Source organism: Myotis myotis, unplaced genomic scaffold (assembly GCF_014108235.1).
Source record: "Myotis myotis isolate mMyoMyo1 unplaced genomic scaffold, mMyoMyo1.p scaffold_m19_p_20, whole genome shotgun sequence".
Taxonomy (NCBI): Eukaryota; Metazoa; Chordata; class Mammalia; order Chiroptera; family Vespertilionidae; genus Myotis; species Myotis myotis.
This window is the reverse complement of record NW_023416325.1, coordinates 15,944,033-15,965,967: the sequence shown is the minus strand read 5'-3', so window position 1 is coordinate 15,965,967 and position 21,935 is coordinate 15,944,033. Positions and strand designations below refer to the sequence as shown.

The following is a 21,935-nucleotide window of genomic DNA, read 5'->3' as shown; positions in this document are numbered from 1 at the left end:
GAGATTTTCATCTTAAGAGAGTCGATTTTTGTTTTTTTGCAGCCAAAGCCTTCTACCACCCCAACTTCGCCTCGTCCTCAAGCACAACCTAGCCCGTCCATGGTGGGTCATCAACAGCCAACTCCAGTTTATACTCAGCCTGTTTGTTTTGCACCAAATATGATGTATCCAGTCCCAGTGAGCCCAGGCGTGCAAGTAAGTCATAGAACTTGATGTTCACTTACTCTCCTTGGTTATTTGTAGTTGACAGCTGGTGACTTGAAGCAGCGGTGGCATAACAGAAGTATTTGAAAAGGGGAGACGCGCAGTGGTGTCATGTGTTGTTAGTGTGAGGAGCAAAGTCTGAGAATGTTCCTGGTGAGGAAGATGATTTAGATTTACTGTAGTTTGGGGTTTGTGGATGTAATTTTTTTTTTTTAATGACTCAGAATTAGGAAACCTCAGACCTAGCTCTCTAGCAATATACAATTGAGAGAATGGTAAAATGTGTTCTTATTATCTTGAGAGCCTAATTTTCCTTTTTTTTTTTTAATCCCTCAGCCATTATACCCTATACCTATGACGCCCATGCCAGTGAATCAAGCCAAGACATATAGAGCAGGTAAAGGTGAGAATAATCCTGCCTGTGTTTGCTTGTAGTCTGCATGATGCATGTATTAAGTAACTCAGTTTATAATGAAGAAATACTTGTGGTTCAGCTTTGACTTTTTTTTTTTTAATATATTTTATTGATTTTTTTACAGAGAGGAAGGCAGAGAGATAGAGAGTTAGAAACATCCATGAGAGAGAAACATTGATCAGCTGCCTCCTGCACACTCCCTACTGGGGATGTGCCCGCAGCCAAGGTACATGCCCTTGACCGGAATCGAACCTGGGACCCTTGAGTCCGCAGGCCAACACTCTATCCACTGAGCCAAACCGGTCAGGGAAGCTTTGACTTTTGATGATCAGCATTGCTTAAGGTATTCAGATGCATTACTAACAAAATGGGAGGAGAAATATTTATCAGTTGTGATTATTCAGGTTCTTAAAAAAAAATAACTGACTTTTGCAGTTTTTCAATGTTAAATTTAAAAAGAGTGTTTGCTAAATTAATTTACCAAGGTTCCTGACATTTTTATTTTATACTAATGTATAATTTCCCCCCCCAGAATCCAGAATTTCTTTTAAAGCACTGGGCAGCTCATTTTAGAAACCATCAAAATCCCACTAGAAGGGTGTTTCCTCATTTTTAAAATGCGTGTTTTCCTTCATAGACAGAGGCAAAGGGGGTGGTGGGTGGAGGTAGAAGAGGGTAAAGGGGGATAAATGGAGATGGATGGAGACTTGACTTGGGGTGGTGAACACACAATACAATATACAGATGATGTGTTTAGAACTGTACCCCCCAAATCTATATAATTTTATTAGCCAATGTCACCCCAATAAATTCAATATGAAATTTAAAATGTTATATAATCTAGCATTATATGCTTGTGTGATTAAAGAGCCTTCATAGAAGAAAACATTTATCTATTAACGTTGAAAAATGCCCAGAGGGCCTCCTTTTTTGAGGAGGTAATTGAGGATAATTAATAGCTATAATTTTACTGAGAAACAATAGAAAATTTAGTGATTTGTATAAAAGAGACATATCTCAGTGCCCTCTCCCACCATGTTTTAACTCTCATGACATAAAAATTTCATGTCTTACATTAATAAGCTTTCCTCAGTATTTGAAGTAATTGTACTTTTGTGGATGCTGATAATTTAAATTTTTAATAGTTTTTGTTTGTTTTTACACATATGATATCCTTTATCTTTGCTTCAAAACACTGGATCCTGTTGAAGTTTTACCTAGTTATTGGTTAAACTTATGCTGAGGGCCTGAAAATTTGAGGGAAGAAAAGTGTTTTTTAGTGCCATTTTGAATGAGGTTAATTTTAAGATGTTCATATATTGCCACCTGGTGTTGCTATTTTAATGATTACTTAAAGCAATGAAATGGGAATGTTTTTATGTTAAAACATAAAGGATTATTGGAGTGGAAGCCAGCACTACCGTGCAGCTCTCTGGTGGGAGAGGTGCGCTTAATTCTGGAGGCCCTGTAATAGAGGAGAAATTATATCTGCCGAGGGCACTGATAAGATAGAACAGGCACTGCAAGGAGCATCAGCGGTAAACAGGTACTGTGCTAAGAAGATAGGGGATGACTAGATACCAGCTTTGTCCATCATTCAGATTCTACTATTAAGATTTTGTGCCCTGGTCGGTTTGGCACAGTGGATAGAGCGTTAGCCTGCGAACTGAAAGGTCCCAGGTTCGATTCCGGTCAGGGGCACAGGCCCGGGTTGTGGGCTCGATCCCCAATGGGGGGCTTGCAGGAGGCAGCTGATCTATGATTCTCTTTCATCGTGGATGTTTCTATCTATCTCTCCCTCTTCCTTCCTCTCTGAAATCAATAAAAAATATATTTTTTTAAAGAACAGATTTTGTTATATTTACTTGAGCTGTGCTTTGTATCTTTGCATATTTAACACAAAGCGCAGACATTATACCATTTCATTCATACTTAGTGTCTGTCTGCTTAAAGTATGAAAATCTTTTTTAGATATTTTAAAATAGCTCAACTGATTAAGGGGTCAGGTAGTGATAGCCTGATTCTCTCCTCCCCAATTGTAAAGTTTTCTATTGATTTTTCATCCAATTCATTAATGATTGACGCTTAACATCATTTTTTAAAAATTAGGGGTGTGTTGCCGAAACCGGTTTGGCTCAGTGGATAGAGCGTCAGCCTGTGGACTGAAAGGTCCCAGGTTCGATTCCGGTCAAGGGCATGTACCTTGGTTGTGGGCACATCCCCAGTGGGAGGTGTGCAGGAGGCAGCTGATGGATGTTTCTCTCTCATTGATGTTTCTAACTCTCTATCTCTCTCCCTTCCTCTCTGTAAAAAAATCAATAAAATATTTAAAAAATATAAATAAAAAAAAATAAAAAAATAAAAAATTAGGGGTGTGGATCTCAAATTTTCTTGTGCATCAGAATCACTGGAGTATTAGTTTAAAACACAAATTACTTGGCCCTTTCCCCAGAGTTTCCAGTTTAGTCTGTTTGGGGCATAGCCTGAGAATTTGCATTTCTCGTGCAATTTATAAAACCATTGTCCAGGTGAGGCTGCTGATCTGGGACTGCTATACTCTGAAAACCACTATAATTAGGAGTTTGAAAATGGTGTATTATTACATTTCTTCTCCATTTATTAACTAGAATCATTTTGTGAGGGACTCTTCTTTTCAACAAAGGCTATTTGATTATCCTGAAGAGTTTGTACAGAAAAGTTAGGGTAAATGCTTACAATTAAGTGCTGAAAATGGGCCTAAGTGCCAGTTTTCAGTGGTGAGTTGGTGCCCTTGTTGCTTTCAATAGTGTCCAGTGAAAATGTTTTTGGGGTGGGTTTGTTTGTTTGCTTAAGGATGGATGGAGCTCTCATCCCCCAACCCTGTTTTATTCTTATTTTTAAAAAATTATGAATGCTGCATAGGTTTTCATATACCTTTGTGTATTCATTGTGTTTGAGTCAGTTGATTATCCTTACTTCTGCTCCCATTGATTGTCCTTTGACAAATGGCAATCCCTTCACATTGGCTCCCAGGTCCTTTTAGTGCTCATCTTTTTCTTTTTCTTTTTCTTTTTTTTAAATATATTTTTTATTAATTTCAGAGAAAGGGAGAGGGAGATAGAAACATCAATGATGAGACTCATTGATCAGCTGTCTCCTGCACACCCCCCACGGGGGATCAAGCCAGCAACCCAGGCATGTGCCCCTGACTGGAATTGAACCCAGGACCCTTCAGTCCACAGGCCGATGCTCTATCCACTGAGCCAAACCAGCTAGGGCTAGTGCTCATCTTCTTCTTATTCTTTTTTTTTTTTTTTTTAAATATATTTTATTGATTTTTTTACAAGAAGGAAGGGAGAGAGATAGAGTCAGAAACATCAATGAGAGAGAAACTTCGATCAGCTGCCTCCTGCACACCCCCCGCTGGATATGTGCTCGCAACCAAGGTACATGGCCTTGACTGGAATTGAACCTGGGACCTTTCAGTCCACAGGCCGACGCTCTATCCACTGAGCCAAACCGGTTAGGGTAAGTGCTCATCTTCTTTACAAATAGTGCTTATCTTCTTTACAAATAAAGTATCTGAGGCTAATTTTCAAATCTTAAACCCAAATCAGTATTCCTCCAAGGAACCCTGATTCATTTTGCTGGGAAATAGTATGTAGAAACCATTTTCTGGTCATTGGATATGCTTATTGCTATTGAATTATTGCTTCTGAGCCTTTTCAGTGGACAAACCTGGGAAATACCACTTTTTTTTCTTTTAAAAAATTCAGCAACCCATATTGATATATCTAATTCAAGTTAATTTTGCAAGGTTTTTACTCTCTTTGCTTGCATCTTATTCTCTTACACCAAAAACTGGTAAAAATAATAACTCCATTATCTATCTTTCAACAAATTACTGCAAAGCTTAGCTGTCTAAAACAACAAACATATTATTTCATACAGTTTCTGAGGGTCAGTAATCCAGGAGTGGCATAGCCAGATGGTTCTGCCTCTCAGTGTCTTGGGAAGCTTCAGACAAGATGTCTGAATGTTTAATTTTTAATTTTAAAAAGGATGGTAAACTTGACTCGCGTTTTAAATTTGTTTTAAAATATAAGGGTCATAGTATGTATCAAAAGTAAGAGTGGTAAGTAAGCTTAATTAGACAAACTTTCACTTGATAAAAATGATACTCGATTTTTGGGTGGCTTTTCTATTCTAAAAGATGCTTTTTTGAGCACTGGTGGGTGGCTCAGTTGGTTGGAATGTCGTCCCATACACCAAAAGGTTGTGGGTTTGATTCCCAGTCAGGACACATACCTAGGTTGTGGGTTCAGTCTCCGATTGGGGCAAACACAGGAGGCAGCCTGTTGATGTTTCTCCCTTTCTCTCTCTCTCTCTCTCTCTCTCAAATAACTAAACATATCCTGGTGAGGATTTTTTTAGAAAGATGCTTTTTTGATATGGGAAATCTCAGAATTAAATTCAGAAAAATATTACTGTATTGGTTTTCAAGTTTGCTCTTCTAAGTAGATAAAATGTGTATAACTGGTTCTCCTAAATTTCAGCAACAATCATATTTTTAGCAAAAAATTCAAATATTTAAAATAAAAACCAAATTTTATCTCTAAACTAGCAGCTACTTACATTAATAGTTCTGATGACTTTATGAACATACTAAGTTATACTTTTTGTACCTCATACCTATTGTAAGCAGTGGTTCATGATTCCTTCCCTCAAATGGCTTGTTTAACATCATAGCATAAACCTATCACAGAAAACAGTGCTGCAGTAGAACGAGAGGGAGAGGCACAGAGCTTGCAGCTGATTCCTTTAGCAGGCGCTGGGAAGGACATTATAGAGAAAATGGCATTTGAGCAGAATTCTTTTTTAAAAATATATTTCATTGGTTTTTTACAGAGAGGAAGGGAGAGGGATAGAGAGTTAGAAACATCGATCAGCTGCCTCCTGCACACTCCCTACTGGGGATGTGCCTGCAGCCAAGGTACATGCCCTTGACCGGAATCGAACCTGGGACCCTTGAGTCCGCAGGCTAACGCTCTATCCACTGAGCCAAACCTGTTAGGGCTTGAGCAGAATTCTTAACTGAAGGGCTCTAGGCAGATATCTGTGTGGAATAATAAAAGACATAAATTAATTTTTAAAAAGAGCTATTATTTGGAAACTTGCTACAAGATAGTGTGTGATTCTGTGTTTGGGAAAGATTAGGAAATTGTGGGAGAATTCAGTGGTGGGAAATGAAGAAAGATGGAGTTAAGATTAGTGTTGGGTGTGTTTTGGCTTTTTGGTGTATGCCTGTTTTTCTTTGAATAAATCCATTGCCCTTCTCTAGCAAGTGGCATAATTTGGTGTTATAAAACGGGTTATTTGAGAAGTAGTATGAAGGAAACACTTCATAGTGCGGTCAAGTTTGGAGACTCATCATAGAAGGTCTCTCTAAGGAAGTTGCTTTCAAGCTGACACCTGAGAGACAAGTCAAAATGACCAAAGCTGGGAACTGGGTGGTTGGTGTTTGAGGTTGAGGAATAGCACGTATGATGGCCAGACAACCCAGAGTAGCTTTGGTGGGCGTGGGGTGACACAACTGGCATTGGGGAGGCAAGCCGGATGCTAGTTCCTGCAGAGCCTTGTGGACCATGTGCGTGTGTTTGTGCCACGCGATGCTGTTCTCTTACACTGGTTTCTTCTGCAGTACCAAATATGCCCCAGCAGCGGCAAGACCAGCATCATCAGAGCACCATGATGCACCCCGCCTCAGCGGCAGGCCCGCCAATTGTGGCCACCCCACCAGCGTATTCCACACAATACGTTGCCTATAGTCCTCAGCAGTTTCCAAATCAGCCTCTTGTTCAGCACGTGCCCCATTATCAGTCTCAGGTAAGGCCGATGGGACTCATAATTTTTGTTCATTTATATAACTTCTAATTTCACTTTTAATATGGTAGAGGGGTTTGGGTTTCCCTTTATATCTGGTGCTTTTTGTTATGCTGTGGTTGGTAGTTAAGGATGGGGGTGCTTTTTAATATATATTAGAAGGTTGTTGGTCATTTTAAATATTTCAAAAGAAATAGCCAAGAAAAGCTTTAGATTTTTCAGAGTTGTTTTCAGAAACCTGGACACCGTGGGGTTGAGACATGTAACTAAAATCTGCTTGAGTGAGTCTGGTGTTTGAACGTGTGCTCTTTATTTTGTCTGTGAACGCAGCACCCTCATGTCTACAGCCCTGTGATACAGGGCAGTGCCAGGATGATGGCCCCAGCGGCCCACGCCCAGCCGGGCCTCGTGTCTTCCTCAGCCGCTCAGTATGGGGCTCACGAGCAGACGCATGCGATGTATGGTAGGAAGCACTTTGTCTTTTTCAACGTGTGACTATTCTTAATGTGTTTTAAAGCTTTGAAAAGTTACTCTGTTTAAGAATAACTTGGCCTTTTAATGACATTGAGGGTAAAGAATCTAAAGAAAAGATGGACCCATTTTTATCTCTTACCAGCTTTAAGCCTTGGCCAATTATTTCTACTTTTGTTCCTGAAATTCCTCTGTTTAAGTGTCTCTCCTTTAACTAAATGTAATGATGTGTGTAACAGAAGCATCTTTTGTGGAGAGAGGTATCTTTCTTCTCTTCCTCATCAGTATTATCATTTGATGTGCCCTGCGCAAGGCATGCGAGGAAGTTCTACCAAAATGGAAGCCGTGGCCAGCACTTCACCTCTTCCTCGGGGTCACTGGCTTTGCATATTTCTATTGCTTTTTGTTATAACGCTACTAGAGGCCCGGTACACAAAATTTGTGTATTGGGGGGGGGGGGTCCTTCAGCCCCACCTGACCTGTGCCCTCTCGCAGTCCGGGAGCCCTTGGGGGATGTCTGACTGATGGCTCAGGCCCACTCCCCACGGGGAACAATAGTCGGACATTCTTAGCACTGTCACGGAGGCAGGATAGGCTCCCGCCACCACCACTGCGCTCACCAGCTGTGAACCCGGCTTCTGGCTGAGTGGCACTTCCCCTGAGGGAGTGCACTGACCACCGGGGACAGCTCCTGTATTGAGTGTCTGCCCCTTGGTGGTCAGTGCATGTCATAGTGACCAGTCCTTCGGCCGTTCGGTCGATTTGCATGTTAGCCTTTTATTATATAGAATTGTGTTTCTGCATCATGCTGTATTTTAACACATTGTTTGCGGGTAGTTTTTATCGCGCACTAACAGGTGGCGCGGGCCATTTTTGCTAATTTTTTGCGCAAATGGCAACGTTCAGTAAAATTACGATAACTTTAGTTTACGAATTTATACGTTACCCGCATTCTACCGCTAGTCTATAAAAAACGTATTAATAAGTGTCCCGCGCCCTACTACCTCCAGTCAACGTAAAACGTATAAATACGTTTCCCGCATACAATGTGTTAAGTGGTCGAAATTGTATAGTATTAGGTCTGCTTTAGACATTTACACTTCAGGTGTAATCAATTTTAAAAATGGTAAAATGAAAATATTCTATAAAAATTAAATATATATAAGAATAATTAATAATAAGCAAAAATTACTGTCTTAGTTTTATTGCCAGAGAACTTTGTACAGGTTAATTTAGCAGCTTTCTAAAGCTCTAAAAAAATATGGTTTTCAGTGTTGAGATTTAAAACAGATTTCCACTTATATCTTGTGTAATATAAAATTAATGGGTGTTCCTATATTTATGTTTTTAAAATGCATCTTAAGTACCAGCCTTATTAAGAAGTAGGTTTTGTTTTTTGCACTTTTCTGAGGTTTTGGCATTTCCGTTTTTTGGAGTGTGAGAAGAGAGATGTAAGTTTCTGCATACAATTGAAAAGAATTCCACTGAGAATGAAATTACAATTACATGTAACTACATGGACATTTCATTTTTTAAACCTCTTTCAACTCTTTGAATGACTAGGAATGTAAAGATTTTCATGTTTCTAGCTTTAGGTAACAGTTTATAACATTTAGAGGTTAATAGGCATCCTTCTTGTCACCCGGAACTCGGCACCGTGCCTCTGTCCTGGAGGGGCTCCTGTCGCACAATTGAGACTCCACGTGGTTAAAGGCACTATTGTTACCAGTGAGAAGTCGATTTTACTTTTCTACATTATCACTTAAAGCTTTAAGTAAAAGCGATGTAATTGCTACATTTCCTTCAAGAAGCCCACCCATAATTTAATTGAGAAATAAACTGACAGACTGATTTCACTTATGATTTTGGTTATGATCTCCTGTCGTTGGCTTGTCTTCAGTTGTCTTAACCAGACTAAGTATGTACAGAAAGGCCCCATTGATTCCTACACTGGCTTTTATGCGATTTGTATATATTTCAACTCTTCTCCACTTCGTTAAAGGCTTAGGTGAAAAGTTTGTTATGATTATTTTATGTTTCTGCTGAATACATCAGGATTTAACAAGTGGAAAAAACATTTCTTTCCTTCCATTTTCTCGCATCCTCCTCGTGGAATAAGATCTGAAACTTTTGAGCTAAAATTTCCATTGCTTTTAGGTAATCGCTGTTTGTGCACCCATGATTTTGAGACTTTGTAGCAATACTGTGATGTTGTGCAGGATCTCTCTCCTCAATCCCAACATCTGGCTTTGACTTTTGGATGGATATTCATTGGTTGGAAAAAACTTCATTGGTTTCAAACAGCCTCTAGTGGTTTTTATGCTTCCCCAGAACATTTTCATTTGAAAAGCACTTGACCTTGGACCCTGAAGTCCATTCAAGTTTGGGTAAATAGGAAGTATTGCAAACAAAACAAATCACTAGACTTAATGTACTAGTCATCAGAGCCAGTTCTTTAGTGCTCAGCCAGGTCTGAACTGCCCTCCTGCATTTTACCCAGGTTGTGTTACATTGATGTCTGTTGATGAGGGCTGGCTAGGGGCAAGGCTGTGAACTTGGTATGATTGTTACTGGTTAATTGAGGTTTTCTTAGATACTTCATACCTTAAAAAAGAACACTAGGGAATTATTTTGTTCTTTGCTGTCATAAACCATAATTTTAATCTGCTAAAACAAGTTTATTATTAATTCTTCAGTCATTTAGATATTCTAAATCCTAATTATGCCAAATACAAATTTTAAGTGTTATTTTAAACTAAGACAAAACTCTTACATAGAAATATAATTGTGTACTCATCTCCTTTGAGTACAATATTTATATATTGTATTCCCAAAGGAACCAAATATTTTGAGTATGAAGTTTGTGTTTAAGCAACATCCTACCTAGATTTTTAAAACTTTTTATGTAAACAAGAATATGTACCCAGATGTTAGTGACAGCTATGTCACCTTTTGATCATTAATTGGTCATAGGCAAAGGCTTAGAGAATAGAATGAGAGACTGATTATTGTTTTTAAATTTTTGGTATATTTAATATAAATATGCTAACAAATTACTGAATAGTTAATTATTAGGATATATGTATATGTATATGTATACGTATATATTCTAAGTAATTGTTGACCTTGTCTCTTTGTAGCTCTCTTAAAAAGGACTTTGATCACAAACTTCATCTCTTTGATCTTAAACTAACTTTTATCCTTGACTCTGCCCCCTCCCTCCTAAGAAGTTACCTTTTGTTTCCTTAACATCTAGTTTTCTAATTCATCTCCTTTGTTTTATGGCAGTGTTTTATTTACCTTTCAGAAATAGTTCTGAGACTTTCTCTACGGGAAGAGTTAGATCCAGAATCCTTTTTTTGGTTTGTTTTTGGTAATTTAATGCAGATATATTGGAAAATATAGTAGGCAAAAAGATTTAAAATGCATCTATTGTCCCTCCACCTGACAACACCTGTTAACATTTTGGTGCATATCCTTTCAGCCGTATTTAAACGTGCGCGCGCGCGCGCACACACACACACACACACACACACACACACACACACACCCCTTTATGTAGTCATTGTAATAAGAAATGATATACTCATGTTTAATATTGCTATTATGTTTTTAAAATTTGGATCCAGTTTCAGATGCCTAAAAACATCTTCTGTTAATAATGACTTACAGAATTGTTTATCTTTTGAATTAAACTTGTGTAATTTTTATTTTGGTACATTTTTGATATCAAGATTATTCAGTGGAATGCCATGTTGGTCTGTTTATTAGATAATAATGTTATTCCTTTTATTTAAGCAAGTCAGCCTGCAGAATTTGACATTCCAGTACAGAAGAAAAGTGTCTTTTTGTTCAGCCTTCTCTTATTTAATTTTGTAGCAATGTTTAAAGTGCTTGTCATCTCTTGTAAAATAAGAATGAATTATGCATGAATAAAATAAGAAATTACTAAATATGTCAACCTTTCCAGAAAATCAGGAAAATGTAGACCTCAAAAGCCTAATTTACCTTTCTATTTCCCAAATTCAGCATGTCCCAAATTACCATACAACAAGGAGACAAGCCCTTCTTTCTACTTTGCCAGTGAGTTGGGTTTTTTATACTAATTTTAATTAAACAGTAAAACACTTTTTAAAGAATACACGTTAAGGGAGTAGACTTGTTGAACAATATTTTCCTTGTGCCAGACAAAATATTAAAGATATGTGTACCTGTAAATAATTCAGAGCTTTAAAAAAGAAATACAACCCAGCTCAAGAAAGCTGGGTTAAAAAATTCAGTTGTTTCAGAAATTAATTTTTGCATACCAAGCAAACATGTGACTGTTTTGGAAATGCCTAATATTTTCCTTGTGTGAAAAACTTTTCCTGAATCACTTTTTTTTTTTAACCAAGCCACAAACTTAGTATTAATAACAAGAACAACCACAACTTTAAAACGTTAGTTTTTCTAATATTCTGGTAAGAAACTTATTCTTACAAGGATTTTGAATTGAATAGGATGGAAAAACTAGGGGGAAACATTTCTGTCTTTTTAATCTTTGCATGACTGAAGGTTTAAAGTATTTGTAGCAGACACCTCGGGATGTCTTAAGCTTAAGCAGGAAAGCATGACCTAGCAGAGATTATCTTTGGCAACACTAGCCCCTCTTACCTCCAGTGAAAAGGTAAATGATTGCTCCTAAAGGGAGAAAGTCTGGACAGAGCTTTCTTTTGGAAATGAACTTGGAAGGTGTGTTTTCTCTATTTGTAGGGCAATTTTTCAATAAAGCTAGTCATGGACTTTTGGTTTTGAATAAAATGGCACTAACTTGCAGAAATCCTTTAAAATTTTATGCCAGTAATGTGTCACTTTATGTGAAATATATATTCTAGGAAACATTAAAATTTTACTTTAGGGACTAAATTTTGAATTATTTTAGAATGACTCAATGTCTGAATCTACTAAATGCCAGATTTTAAAAAGCATTTAGAAAACATTTGACTTAACATTTTTATTAATTGTGCCATGACTTGGTATCCAAAAATAAGTGTATAAATATTATTTATGTGGTGCTAGGAAATGTTAACAAATTTAATCCTTTAATAGATGCTCTTTAAAAAGGAGTCTTGCTGTATATATACTATTAAAGGGAAACTGTTTGTAATATAGTTATGTAAAAGACAGTGTCAGTAATTTTATTATGTACTCAGTTTGAGGTCTCAAATGTAGTTATCCTCACCATCTTACTGTCTCTGTTAGTTTTGGAGTCCGTTTCCTGGTAAGTGGCTAAAAGGTCCTTAATCATCACACCTAAGCATTAACTGCTTCAGCACAGCTTCTCTTAAAAAGGAGTGTCAGTCTTTTTAAAAGAAACTAACGGTGAGCTGCTGTTTGTAATTTAATTTGCTGCCATTTTGTCATGGTTTTGGTCTAGTTGACTTTTACTCCCCTTTTAAAGAGTTTTCAGCTTTCCTTCACTTCCTTTTTTTCTAAATTTAACATCAAATTTAAAAGTTGGAAGATTTTGTTTTGCTTTGTTTAGTTTTTAAAGTTTTGCAGTGCTGGTGATCTCTCATGACTTGTGCATCCAAGGTCAAAATGAAAACACCTACTTGCAAATTACACACGCAGGACTGAATTGGCTTCAGTAAGATCATGGCTTAGGAAACTATTTTTGGAATGTGGTTAGTGCTAGGAGGATTTGAAAAATCATGTCTTTATAGTTTTGAACATTTGTATCAAGGAACACAGCAAGTAGGAAACTTCTGGACCAGGTCTGGCCAAAAAAAGGGATACTTCTTTGGTTTGCTTGACATAATTCAGGTTTCATGAAGGCAACTTAAGTTTTATAAATAGAAGTGTTTAACTGATGAATAGCTAAGTCAAGCTGTTGAAGAAAATTCACTTTATTGTTAACCTGTCTGAAATCTTTAGCTAAATTAATGAGCATGTATAATAAAAGCAGTTAAATGATACACTTAGTAACCCTCAGAACTTACTGCCCTTTGCTCTCCACTTCTTTTTCTCAGATTCTGTTATATTTTTTTTCTCATTTACTCTACGTTGGTTCCCTTTCTCTTGTCTCTCTTTTTTTTTTTTTAATACTTTTTAAAAAATATATATTTTATTGATTTTTTTACAGAGAGGAAGGGAGAGGGATAGAGAGTTAGAAACATCAATGAGAGAGAAACATCGACCAGCTGCCTCCTGCACACCCCCTGCTGGAGATATGCCGGCAACCAAGGTACATGCCCTTGACCGGAATCGAACCTGGGACCCTTCAGTCCGCAGGTCGATGCTCTATCCACTGAGTCAAACTGGTTAGGGCTCTCTTGTCTCTTTTCTTTCCAATTATTTCCCCCCCTCAGCCTTTTTTTTTTTTTTTTTTTTTTTTTAATCCTCACCTGAGGATATGTTCATGTATTTTTTAATTGATTTGAGAGAGAGAGGGAGAGAGAAACATTGATGTGAGAGAGAAACATCAATTAGTTGCCGCCAGTACATGCCTTGACCAGGGATCAAAACCAAAACAAGGGCATGTGGCCTGATCTGGGATCTAGCCCACAACATTTTGGTGGAAGGAACAATGCTCCAACCAACTGAGCCACCCTCTCAGGCTTTTAATTTTCCTTCTGTCCATCTTTTTTTGGTCTCATTCTTCTGGCCTTTCAAGGAACCAAACTACAGGTTGTCCCCCCAAAATGTACACACACTTTAACAGCTGATAGCTCAGTTTTGAAAATGAAATGCATTTTAATAAGGACTGCTTTATAATTATTCAAAGTGTGTATCCATTTTTGGGAGGGACACCCTATATATTTTTGTTGTTATTTGTATTGAATTAATTAGCTAGCCACTCAGTTTTTGTATTTGAGGAAGAAAAGGAGTTCATGGATAAGGTACTTGCTTTATATCTTTTAAGCAAGAAGAAACTAACCAAGTGAAAATATTTCTAATTAAACTTTAAATTTTGCCGAAACCGGTTTGGCTCAGTGGATAGAGCGTCGGCCTGCGGACTGAAAGGTCCCAGGTTCGATTCCGGTCAAGGGCATGTACCTGGGTTGCGGGCACATCCCCAGTAGATGTGCAGGAGGCAGCTGATCGATGTTTCTCTCTCATCGATGTTTCTAACTCTCTATCTCTCTCCCTTCCTCTCTGTAAAAAATCAATAAAATATATTTAAAAAAAAATAATAATAAATAAATAAAAATAAATAAATAAATAAATTGTATTTGCAGCTTATGAACTATAGATTACATCTACTTGATTTTTCTCATATACATTGCAGTTTACCGGTGTTTAGGGTAGGAAAAGGATGGGTTTTTTTATTGATTTCAGTGAGGAACAGAGAGGGAGAGATAAAAACACCAAGAATGAGAGAGAATCAGTGATTGGCTGCCTCCTTCACGCCCCACATAGGATTGAGCCCCTGCCCCAGGCATGTGGCCTGACTGTGAATTTGATCCGTGACTTTCTGGTTCACAGGTTGATGCTCAACCACTGAGCCACACCGGCCAGGCAGGATGGGTTGTTTTTTTTTTTAAAAAACAAAAACCTATGTGGGTGTACGCAGATTAGTTGAAGTATAGTACTATGAAGGCAGATGAAATATAGATTTGATTACTTTATAGGCTTTAAATAATTGGTAAACTATCACAGAGATGCCCTTTAAAAATACATAATAAAATATATTTTATCTTTAATTTTCTTCAAATAACTTTAAGGTTTTTAACATTTTTCTAATTGATGAATAATAATTATCAGACTTTATGGGCACAGTCTCTTTGTAATGGTCATGCTAGAGTTTGTGTTTTTATTGTTACTTTTAATTTTCTTAATATATTGGTTTAAGATAATTAAAAGTAAAATTTAAAACTTTTTAGTACAAAAATTTCTTGAACAAATAAAGTTTATAAAAATAGGAACTCTGAGATTCTGTACTCTATGAGATCTCATGAATAGAATTTGGGATTAGGGATTGCTTTTCCCCAGACAGCCTTGGTATTGCTGCAAATGAAACATTTGAGAAGCTTGGAGGCAGGAAGTGTGAGTGACTAGACAGCGCTGTCCAATAGGACGTCCTATGGTGATGGCCTAGTGCTGTCTCACCAGCCGCTTGCTGCATGTGGCTGTTTTAGTCATTTAAAAATAAATTTGAGAGGCGGGTTGGAGGGTGTGGAGGAAAAGGGACATCTGTAATACTTTCAACAATAAAATATAAATTAAAAATAAAATGAATACATTTGAAAAATAAGTAATATTTTTACAAGAACAAAGATTAGAAATTTATGTCAAATCTTTTAGTCCAAGTCCGTGCCTAGATAATTTGAGGGGATCTGAAAGTCAGCTTACTGAGTGTGCTGGTGAAGAATGGCCTGTAATAAGCCCGTAAATGAGGAGAAAGACTACTTTCATAGACTTTCGAAGTAGGAAAGCAGTTAGCACATTATTTTTCTGGATCCCAGAAAACAGTCACTGAGTCTTCTTAAAGAAAACACCCAGAGAAATATGATATTGTATGTCAGCTATACTTAAATTAAAAAAAAAAAGTCTGTTAAAAAGAGGAACAAAATACACCCAGAGAATGTTACCACGGTTTTCCTTGTTAATATGTTTCAGTGTATGGTAACTCGTACAAGTTAGGGAACTTTCCCAATCTATAAACGAAAGTGTTTTCTGTGTTTTCTTTGTTTAATCTGCTCTGGCACACCCCCCTGCCCCCTGTGGTGTTGGCAGTTGGATGCACAGGTGGTCCTAGCACTGGCTCTTTGCCTTGCCCTTGCCTCTTTTAAAAGATACATATGCAGTTGGAGAGAGGACCAGTTGGGCTGGAATGTTGGTGGCCCTGGGCCTACAAGGTCAAGCATTCCAGAATTGCTGTGTGTGTCTAATCCTCTGCATAACATTGACGTGGGACTCACCCAGCGGTATTTATCCTGGTGACCTCACAGCCTTGCCTGTTAGAATGCTGGAGTCCGGGTGCCTGATCCCAAAGCAGTGCTTACTTCAGCCCCCATCTGTCTGTGTATGTTTGGGCTTGGCTTCTCAGGGATCTGAGGAGGAATTTGAGAGAAGGCTGGAAGCCACAGGTTGCTAGAACGCTGTCCTCTGCTCATTGACACGTCATGATTTGTGTTTGTATCAGTTTGCTGTTGATAGTCACAAAGCAATTAACCCATCTTACTGTGCTTTTGATTCTCAAATTGCTCTTTTAGAAAGAGGTGAATAGATGCATCTATACCTAATCTCCCTGTTTTATACCACGATATGGTTCATGCTAAGATTCACAAAGAACTGGCTTTGAGTTCTTATCTTTAATGAACATGTTTTTACTTAAGTTGGCTCATCATGTTTTCTCTGAAGTTACTCTAACTAGTCACATTCTTTCTAAGGCGGAGGTGCTTTGAAGAGACTCCATTTTCTACATAGTTTAGGTAGTTCTATACTGGATTCTTACAAAGCAAGGTGAGAGATTGCTGAACAGGGAGGGCCCAGGTGGCTTCTGTGAACAACTGAGAATTGTGGTCATTGGCCCTAAAGATAGAGCCTTGTCTTTGCTACATTCCTTATCCAGCCCCTCATTCCCAGTCTGTGCCCATGGGACACTGCCCCAGCTCCAGGGCAGTAGCATGGTGAGGGTAGCCAGATGATGGCCTTGAGCTAAAGTGCGTGCGTGCGTGCGTGCGTGCGTGCGTGCGTGTGTGTGTGTGTGTGTGTGTGTGTGTGTGTTGGGAGGGCGGGGTGGGGAATACTGTTTGAATTGTTTCTGCCTTTGTTAAGTTACCTTTTCAGGAAAACCAGTAATTGTTTTAAGAATAAATTTAAACTATATAATGTGTACAGTTGTGTTACCAGAAATAAAATGCTAATCTGATTGTTAAGCAATAACTTCATACTTAATTTTTCATGATAATTGATGGTTAAATGAAGTCAAATGTAGAGATTGGTAACAACATAAGTTAGGCCTTGAGCATCAAGAAAGCTCATTTGGCGAGGCATAAGGAGCAGTTGGGATCTTCACCTGTGTCAGTTGTACACACTCCTTTTTTTTTTCACCTCAGTTTCCACTGGCTCCCTTGCTCAGCAGTATGCGCACCCTAATGCTACCCTGCACCCACATACTCCACATCCTCAGCCTTCAGCCACCCCCACTGGACAGCAGCAAAGCCAACATGGTGGAAGTCACCCTGCACCCAGTCCCGTCCAGGTGAGGAGAGACCCAGAGGTCTCCATGGCATTGCTTCCTCTTCTGTGCTAAGTGTTTCTTCCGTGCCAGGATTGGGGCCTGCGACTACGTGATCAGAACACCCAGCAGCCCAGTGCTGCCAGCGTGCATTCTGCAGACGATGCCCCTGGGGCTGGTTTTAAGTCACATTAAGAGAGATAAAAAGAATAAACATCAGCATTTAAAAATCTAATTTAACATAGATTAAGGAATTTGCTTGGGACTTTTTTTTTAATTCCCACTGTTTATATGATGGTTTTTTTGTTTCTTGAGTCACGTTTGTTAACGTTGATGGTTGGGTATTTCTGACATCTGTCGGCTCCGTGGGCAGGTCTTGCTTCACCTCGGCCATGCTGAGACTGGGGCTTATCCCAGAAAGGAGGTCTCTGAATGGGTCCCACCCTCTCTTAGCTCCCGGCTATTCTCCTGTGCTTGCTGTTCCCGCCCCCTAGATGCACCAGGTGGAGCCCATTTTCATGCACAAGGCTCAGCTTTTGTGCGGCCCTTAACTGTTTTTCATAAAAAAGGTGGTTTGCTTAATTAATTCTTTGTCACTTTGCAGCACCATCAGCACCAAGCCGCCCAGGCTCTCCACCTGGCGGGTCCGCAGCAGCAGTCAGCCATTTACCACGCGGGGCTCGCACCAACCCCGCCGTCCATGACACCTGCTTCCAACACGCAGTCGCCACAGAACAGTTTCCCAGCAGCACAGCAGACAGTCTTCACAATCCACCCTTCTCACGTCCAGCCGGCATACACCAACCCGCCCCACATGGCCCACGTACCTCAGGTAAACCAGCTTTAGCCAACTTTCTGTGAAGACCAAGTAGAATAGGAAGGTTATCAGATAAGCAGCCAAGAGCCGGATGCTCTCCAGGCTAGGAAACCCTGTGTGATTTGCCTGTCTCCCTTCTCCCGCTCAAATACACGTGATCTGGCCCTAAATGGATGTTTGTGTGGTTTTGTAATGGGGTCAGTGAAGTTGCTGATTGGTCAGTCCTTTAACGTTTTCCAGCTGAGACCGAGACCATATAAATATCTTTGACTCTGGAATGCAACCCGGTCCTCCTTCCCTTCCTGTGTCTGCTTTCTGTGTTTAAATAGCTTCATTGAGATATATATGTATGTCTCCATACATACACTCTCTCTCTCACACACATACTCACTCACTCTCTCTCTCTCTCTCTCTCTCTCTCTCTCTCTCTCTCTCTCACACACACACACACACACACACACACACAATATGAGGTGTGTGGCAGGGAAGATGGACCTTCACAAATTCTTAACTCTCTGGCTACCCTGGGCCTGTCAGCTTGAATGTTGGTCACATGGATCCAGAGAAATCTCTCCTGTTTTCTCTGGCTGTCCATACATTCGTCTTGACCATGTGTTGAACTGCTTAAGCGGCTTGCCCTTGTACATCGGTGCCGTGCAACGAGAGGCTGAGAGCACCCAGGTGTTCGCATTTTCTTAAAGAGCAGCTCTGGAAGCACTTTGGAGCTCATCTCCAGTGTACACTTTAAAGGTTGGAAGGTGCGGTTGCTGTCTCAGTGGTTGCTGTTTGCATCAGCTGCTGACAAAAGTCCGATGCTATCCAGGGCCAAGTTGGGTTGTCGTAAGGAGGCAGAGGACCTGCACTGAAGTTGGGCTCTAACACTGTCCTTGAGGCCCGCCCTGGAGCTGTGGAAGGCGAATTGGCTGTATTCGATGTCTCTTTTTGCTGCTTTCATAACAGCACTTAGGTGGGTCTGACTAGACTCCTCACTGAGCTCCAGTTCATGTCCAAGTGCACCCGAGGCTGGTGTGGGGCTGGAGAGGACACTCAGTGCGCTCTCGGGTGGCCGTGTCACAGACCCCCAGCTCCGGGAGTTGGCGCAGTGTGGCACTGCAGCGGATGGTTCGCTCTGGATGTGGGCGGGATTGCTGTGGTCAGTGTGGGCCAGCGTGGTTGGTTGGCTGGATCAGGAGCTTCATGAGAGCGGGGTCCTGTAGATGTCGAGCAGAGGCTGGTGGCTAAGTAGGTGTGTGAATATAGGTCGGGGTTCCTAAAACCTCACTTTTGTGTTTTTGTGCTGAAAGAGCAAAATGGATTAACACAGGGAAGCCAGATACGCCATGGGCCCTTTTGAAAATGTAAGATAATGAAAACAGCATTTCCTTCAGGCTTATCAGGGTCTGGAATTGTGCACGGTGTCGAAAGGGCTCTTCCTGGCCCTGCCAAAACCTTCCCAACTTGACAGTGAGACCAGGTCGAACTCACTGTCACTCGGTACAGGGACACGGGGCTGGACGGACTGTTTCTTCCTCTCCCCATCTCACTGGCGCCATTCCCCGCAACCTCCCCTTCCTCCTACTCCATCAGCGTCTCTTTCAGCAGAGCAGATTCTCTCCTCACTGCCCTGGCTCCTTCCCCACTGAGAGTGCTGCTGAGCAGGCAGGAAGTAGAAGGGCTGGGTGGGGGGCAAACAAGAAGAGTAATCCGTGGAACAGAATTTGACAAGTCTCCACTTACATAGTAATAATCTGCTTTCCTGTTTGAAAGGAACAGCCTTTGTAAAACTACTTCAGGCCCCTCATGGAAGCCAGATTCTCAAGCGTGATTGCTTCTCGCCTGTTACGTTGGACAGGTGGCCCTGGAGTCTGGTCTGAGCTTTGTATAGAATCACGTGATCAGAAATGAAGGCTAGGACACCACAGTCCTGATTCTCCCCGTGCTCTGTGGGTGTCTGTCCCCTCAGCCTTGCAGGATCGCTCTGCTAAAGGGCGAAGCATGTCTGTAGGGCAATTGATGTCCCACTAGGGAGTGTCCCCAGAGAAAAGAAGGGGCCCTGAGGGCCCACTGTTGCCCTTTCCTGAGAGCCCCAGCCCCTGAAAGGAACACAGTTAACATGTTGTTTAAGCTGGAGATGTTGCCTGTATGCGTAAAAGAGCTCTCTGTTTCAGGCTCATGTACAGTCAGGAATGGTTCCTTCTCATCCAACTGCCCATGCGCCAATGATGCTAATGACGACACAGCCACCCGGCGGTCCCCAGGCCGCCCTCGCTCAAAGTGCACTACAGCCCATTCCAGTCTCGACAACAGCGCATTTCCCCTATATGACGCACCCTTCAGGTGAGGCGTGTGTGTGCAGGGGCCGCCGGGCACCCCAAGCATTCTGCTCGCACAGGTCGAATGGCAGGCAGAGCCAGCGCTTCAAACCCTGCATTTGAGAACTAGCAAGACCCGTCAGTGTGCACAGTAGGGACTGTGACGATCAGTCAGTGTCAGGGCCTGAGGCTCCGGGCCGAGTCTGTGTGTGTTCTGATGGTCCAGGTTTGGCTTGAGGAGCAGCGGCAGCTGTGGAGCTGATGCTGCCTAGGACTCAGTTGGCCTTCCTTGTTACGACAGGCTGGGCAGGGCAGCGGTTTCCTTCCTGAGTCCCAGTCTGCGTGGGGGTTACCACCATGATAGTTTGATCGTAGCTCTGGAGAATACTGCTGATGAGCAGTGCTGTGTGTGGATCGGCTCTGTGTAGCATTCGCTCCAGCCTGCACCCTGACAGGGAGAGGCCGTGATTGTGCTAACACTTGAGACTGCCATGGCGTTCCTCTGAAAGCAGGACTGGTGCTTGGCTAATATTTGGGGAGGGGGTATGTTCCAGCCTGTTTCTCTACCCCATGAGCAACAAGTCTTCTGGGAGTTTTATCTGAAGTGGTTTTACGTCTTACTGGTTTGTTCTACCCCTCTTTCCCCTCCTCCCCCTTTGGTGCAGATGGGAGGGGGAAGTGAACTAAATTTTGAGTCCTGTTCAGCTAGCACAAGGATAGTTTACAGTCATGTGCTGCAGAGACACTAGGCTGATGTGCGGTGTTGCCAGTTTTCTGTTTAAATATTCACTTTTCTTTTTTACAGTACAAGCCCACCACCAACAGCAGTTGTAAGGCTGCCCTGGAGGAACCGAAAGGCCAAATTCCCTCCTCCCTTCTACTGCTTCTACCAACTGGAAGCACAGAAAACTAGAATTTCATTTATTTTGTTTTTTAAAAATATATGTTGATTTCTTGTAACATCCAATAGGAATGCTAACAGTTCACTTGCAGTGGAAGATATTTGGACCGAGTAGAGGCATTTAGGAACTTGTGGGCTGTTCCAATTCCATATGCTGTTTCCGAGTCCCGCAAGTACCCCAGCTCTGCTTGCTCAAACTGGAAGTTATTTATTTTTTAATAACCCTTGAAAGTCATGTATACATCAGCTAGCAAAAGTAACAAGAGTGATTCTTGCTGCTATTACTGCTAAAAAAAAAAAAAAAATCAAGACTTGGAACACCCTTTTACTAAACTTGACAAAGTTTCAGTAAATTCTTACCGTCAAACTGACGGATTATTATTTATAAATCAAGTTTGATGAAGTGATCACTGTCTACAGTGGTTCAACTTTTAAGTTAAGGGAAAAACTTTTACTTTGTAGATAATATAAAATAAAAACTTAAAAAAAAATTAAAAAATAAAAAAAGTTTTAAAAACTGATATCCAGTTAGTGTGTGTTTGTATAAGCTACTAGTTAATACCAAGGCAGGAAGGCTGTATTTTCTTAATATCCTGGAAGGTTAGTTGTCAAATGATTTTTCTTCTTCACCTTTAGTTCTGGTTCAAGGTATCTCTAGGAAAAGACAAGACTGAGATATTCTCTTTGGTGGATAGAGGTCCGCTTCAGAAGGAGGAAGGCTGGCCAGAGTTGGGCAGCATTGAAACTCCACACCCTCAGCCTGACGCTGATTCTGTAAGCTTCCTTTT

The 21,935-nt window shown here is 40.5% G+C and overlaps 1 protein-coding gene across 17 annotated transcripts in view; it reads left to right on the top strand.

Moving 5' to 3' along the window:
• Positions 1-21,935, top strand: part of ATXN2 (ataxin 2) — a 98,014-nt gene that overhangs the window by 68,530 nt on the left and 7,549 nt on the right. For 5 of the 17 annotated variants that reach the window (XR_004974859.1, XR_004974858.1, XR_004974857.1 and 2 more), the window contains exons 18-25: positions 43-195; positions 541-607; positions 6,300-6,484; positions 6,812-6,944; positions 10,982-11,035; positions 16,996-17,141; positions 17,722-17,949; positions 21,784-21,921. Coding sequence is in view for 13 of the 17 variants with exons in the window: in XM_036353857.1 (XP_036209750.1) it covers positions 43-195; positions 541-607; positions 6,300-6,484; positions 6,812-6,944; positions 10,982-11,035; positions 16,996-17,141; positions 17,722-17,949; positions 21,784-21,921 (1,104 nt within the window). In the remaining 4 variants the exon portion in view is untranslated. The other 12 variants (XM_036353854.1, XM_036353855.1, XM_036353852.1 and 9 more) reach the window with 9 other exon arrangements.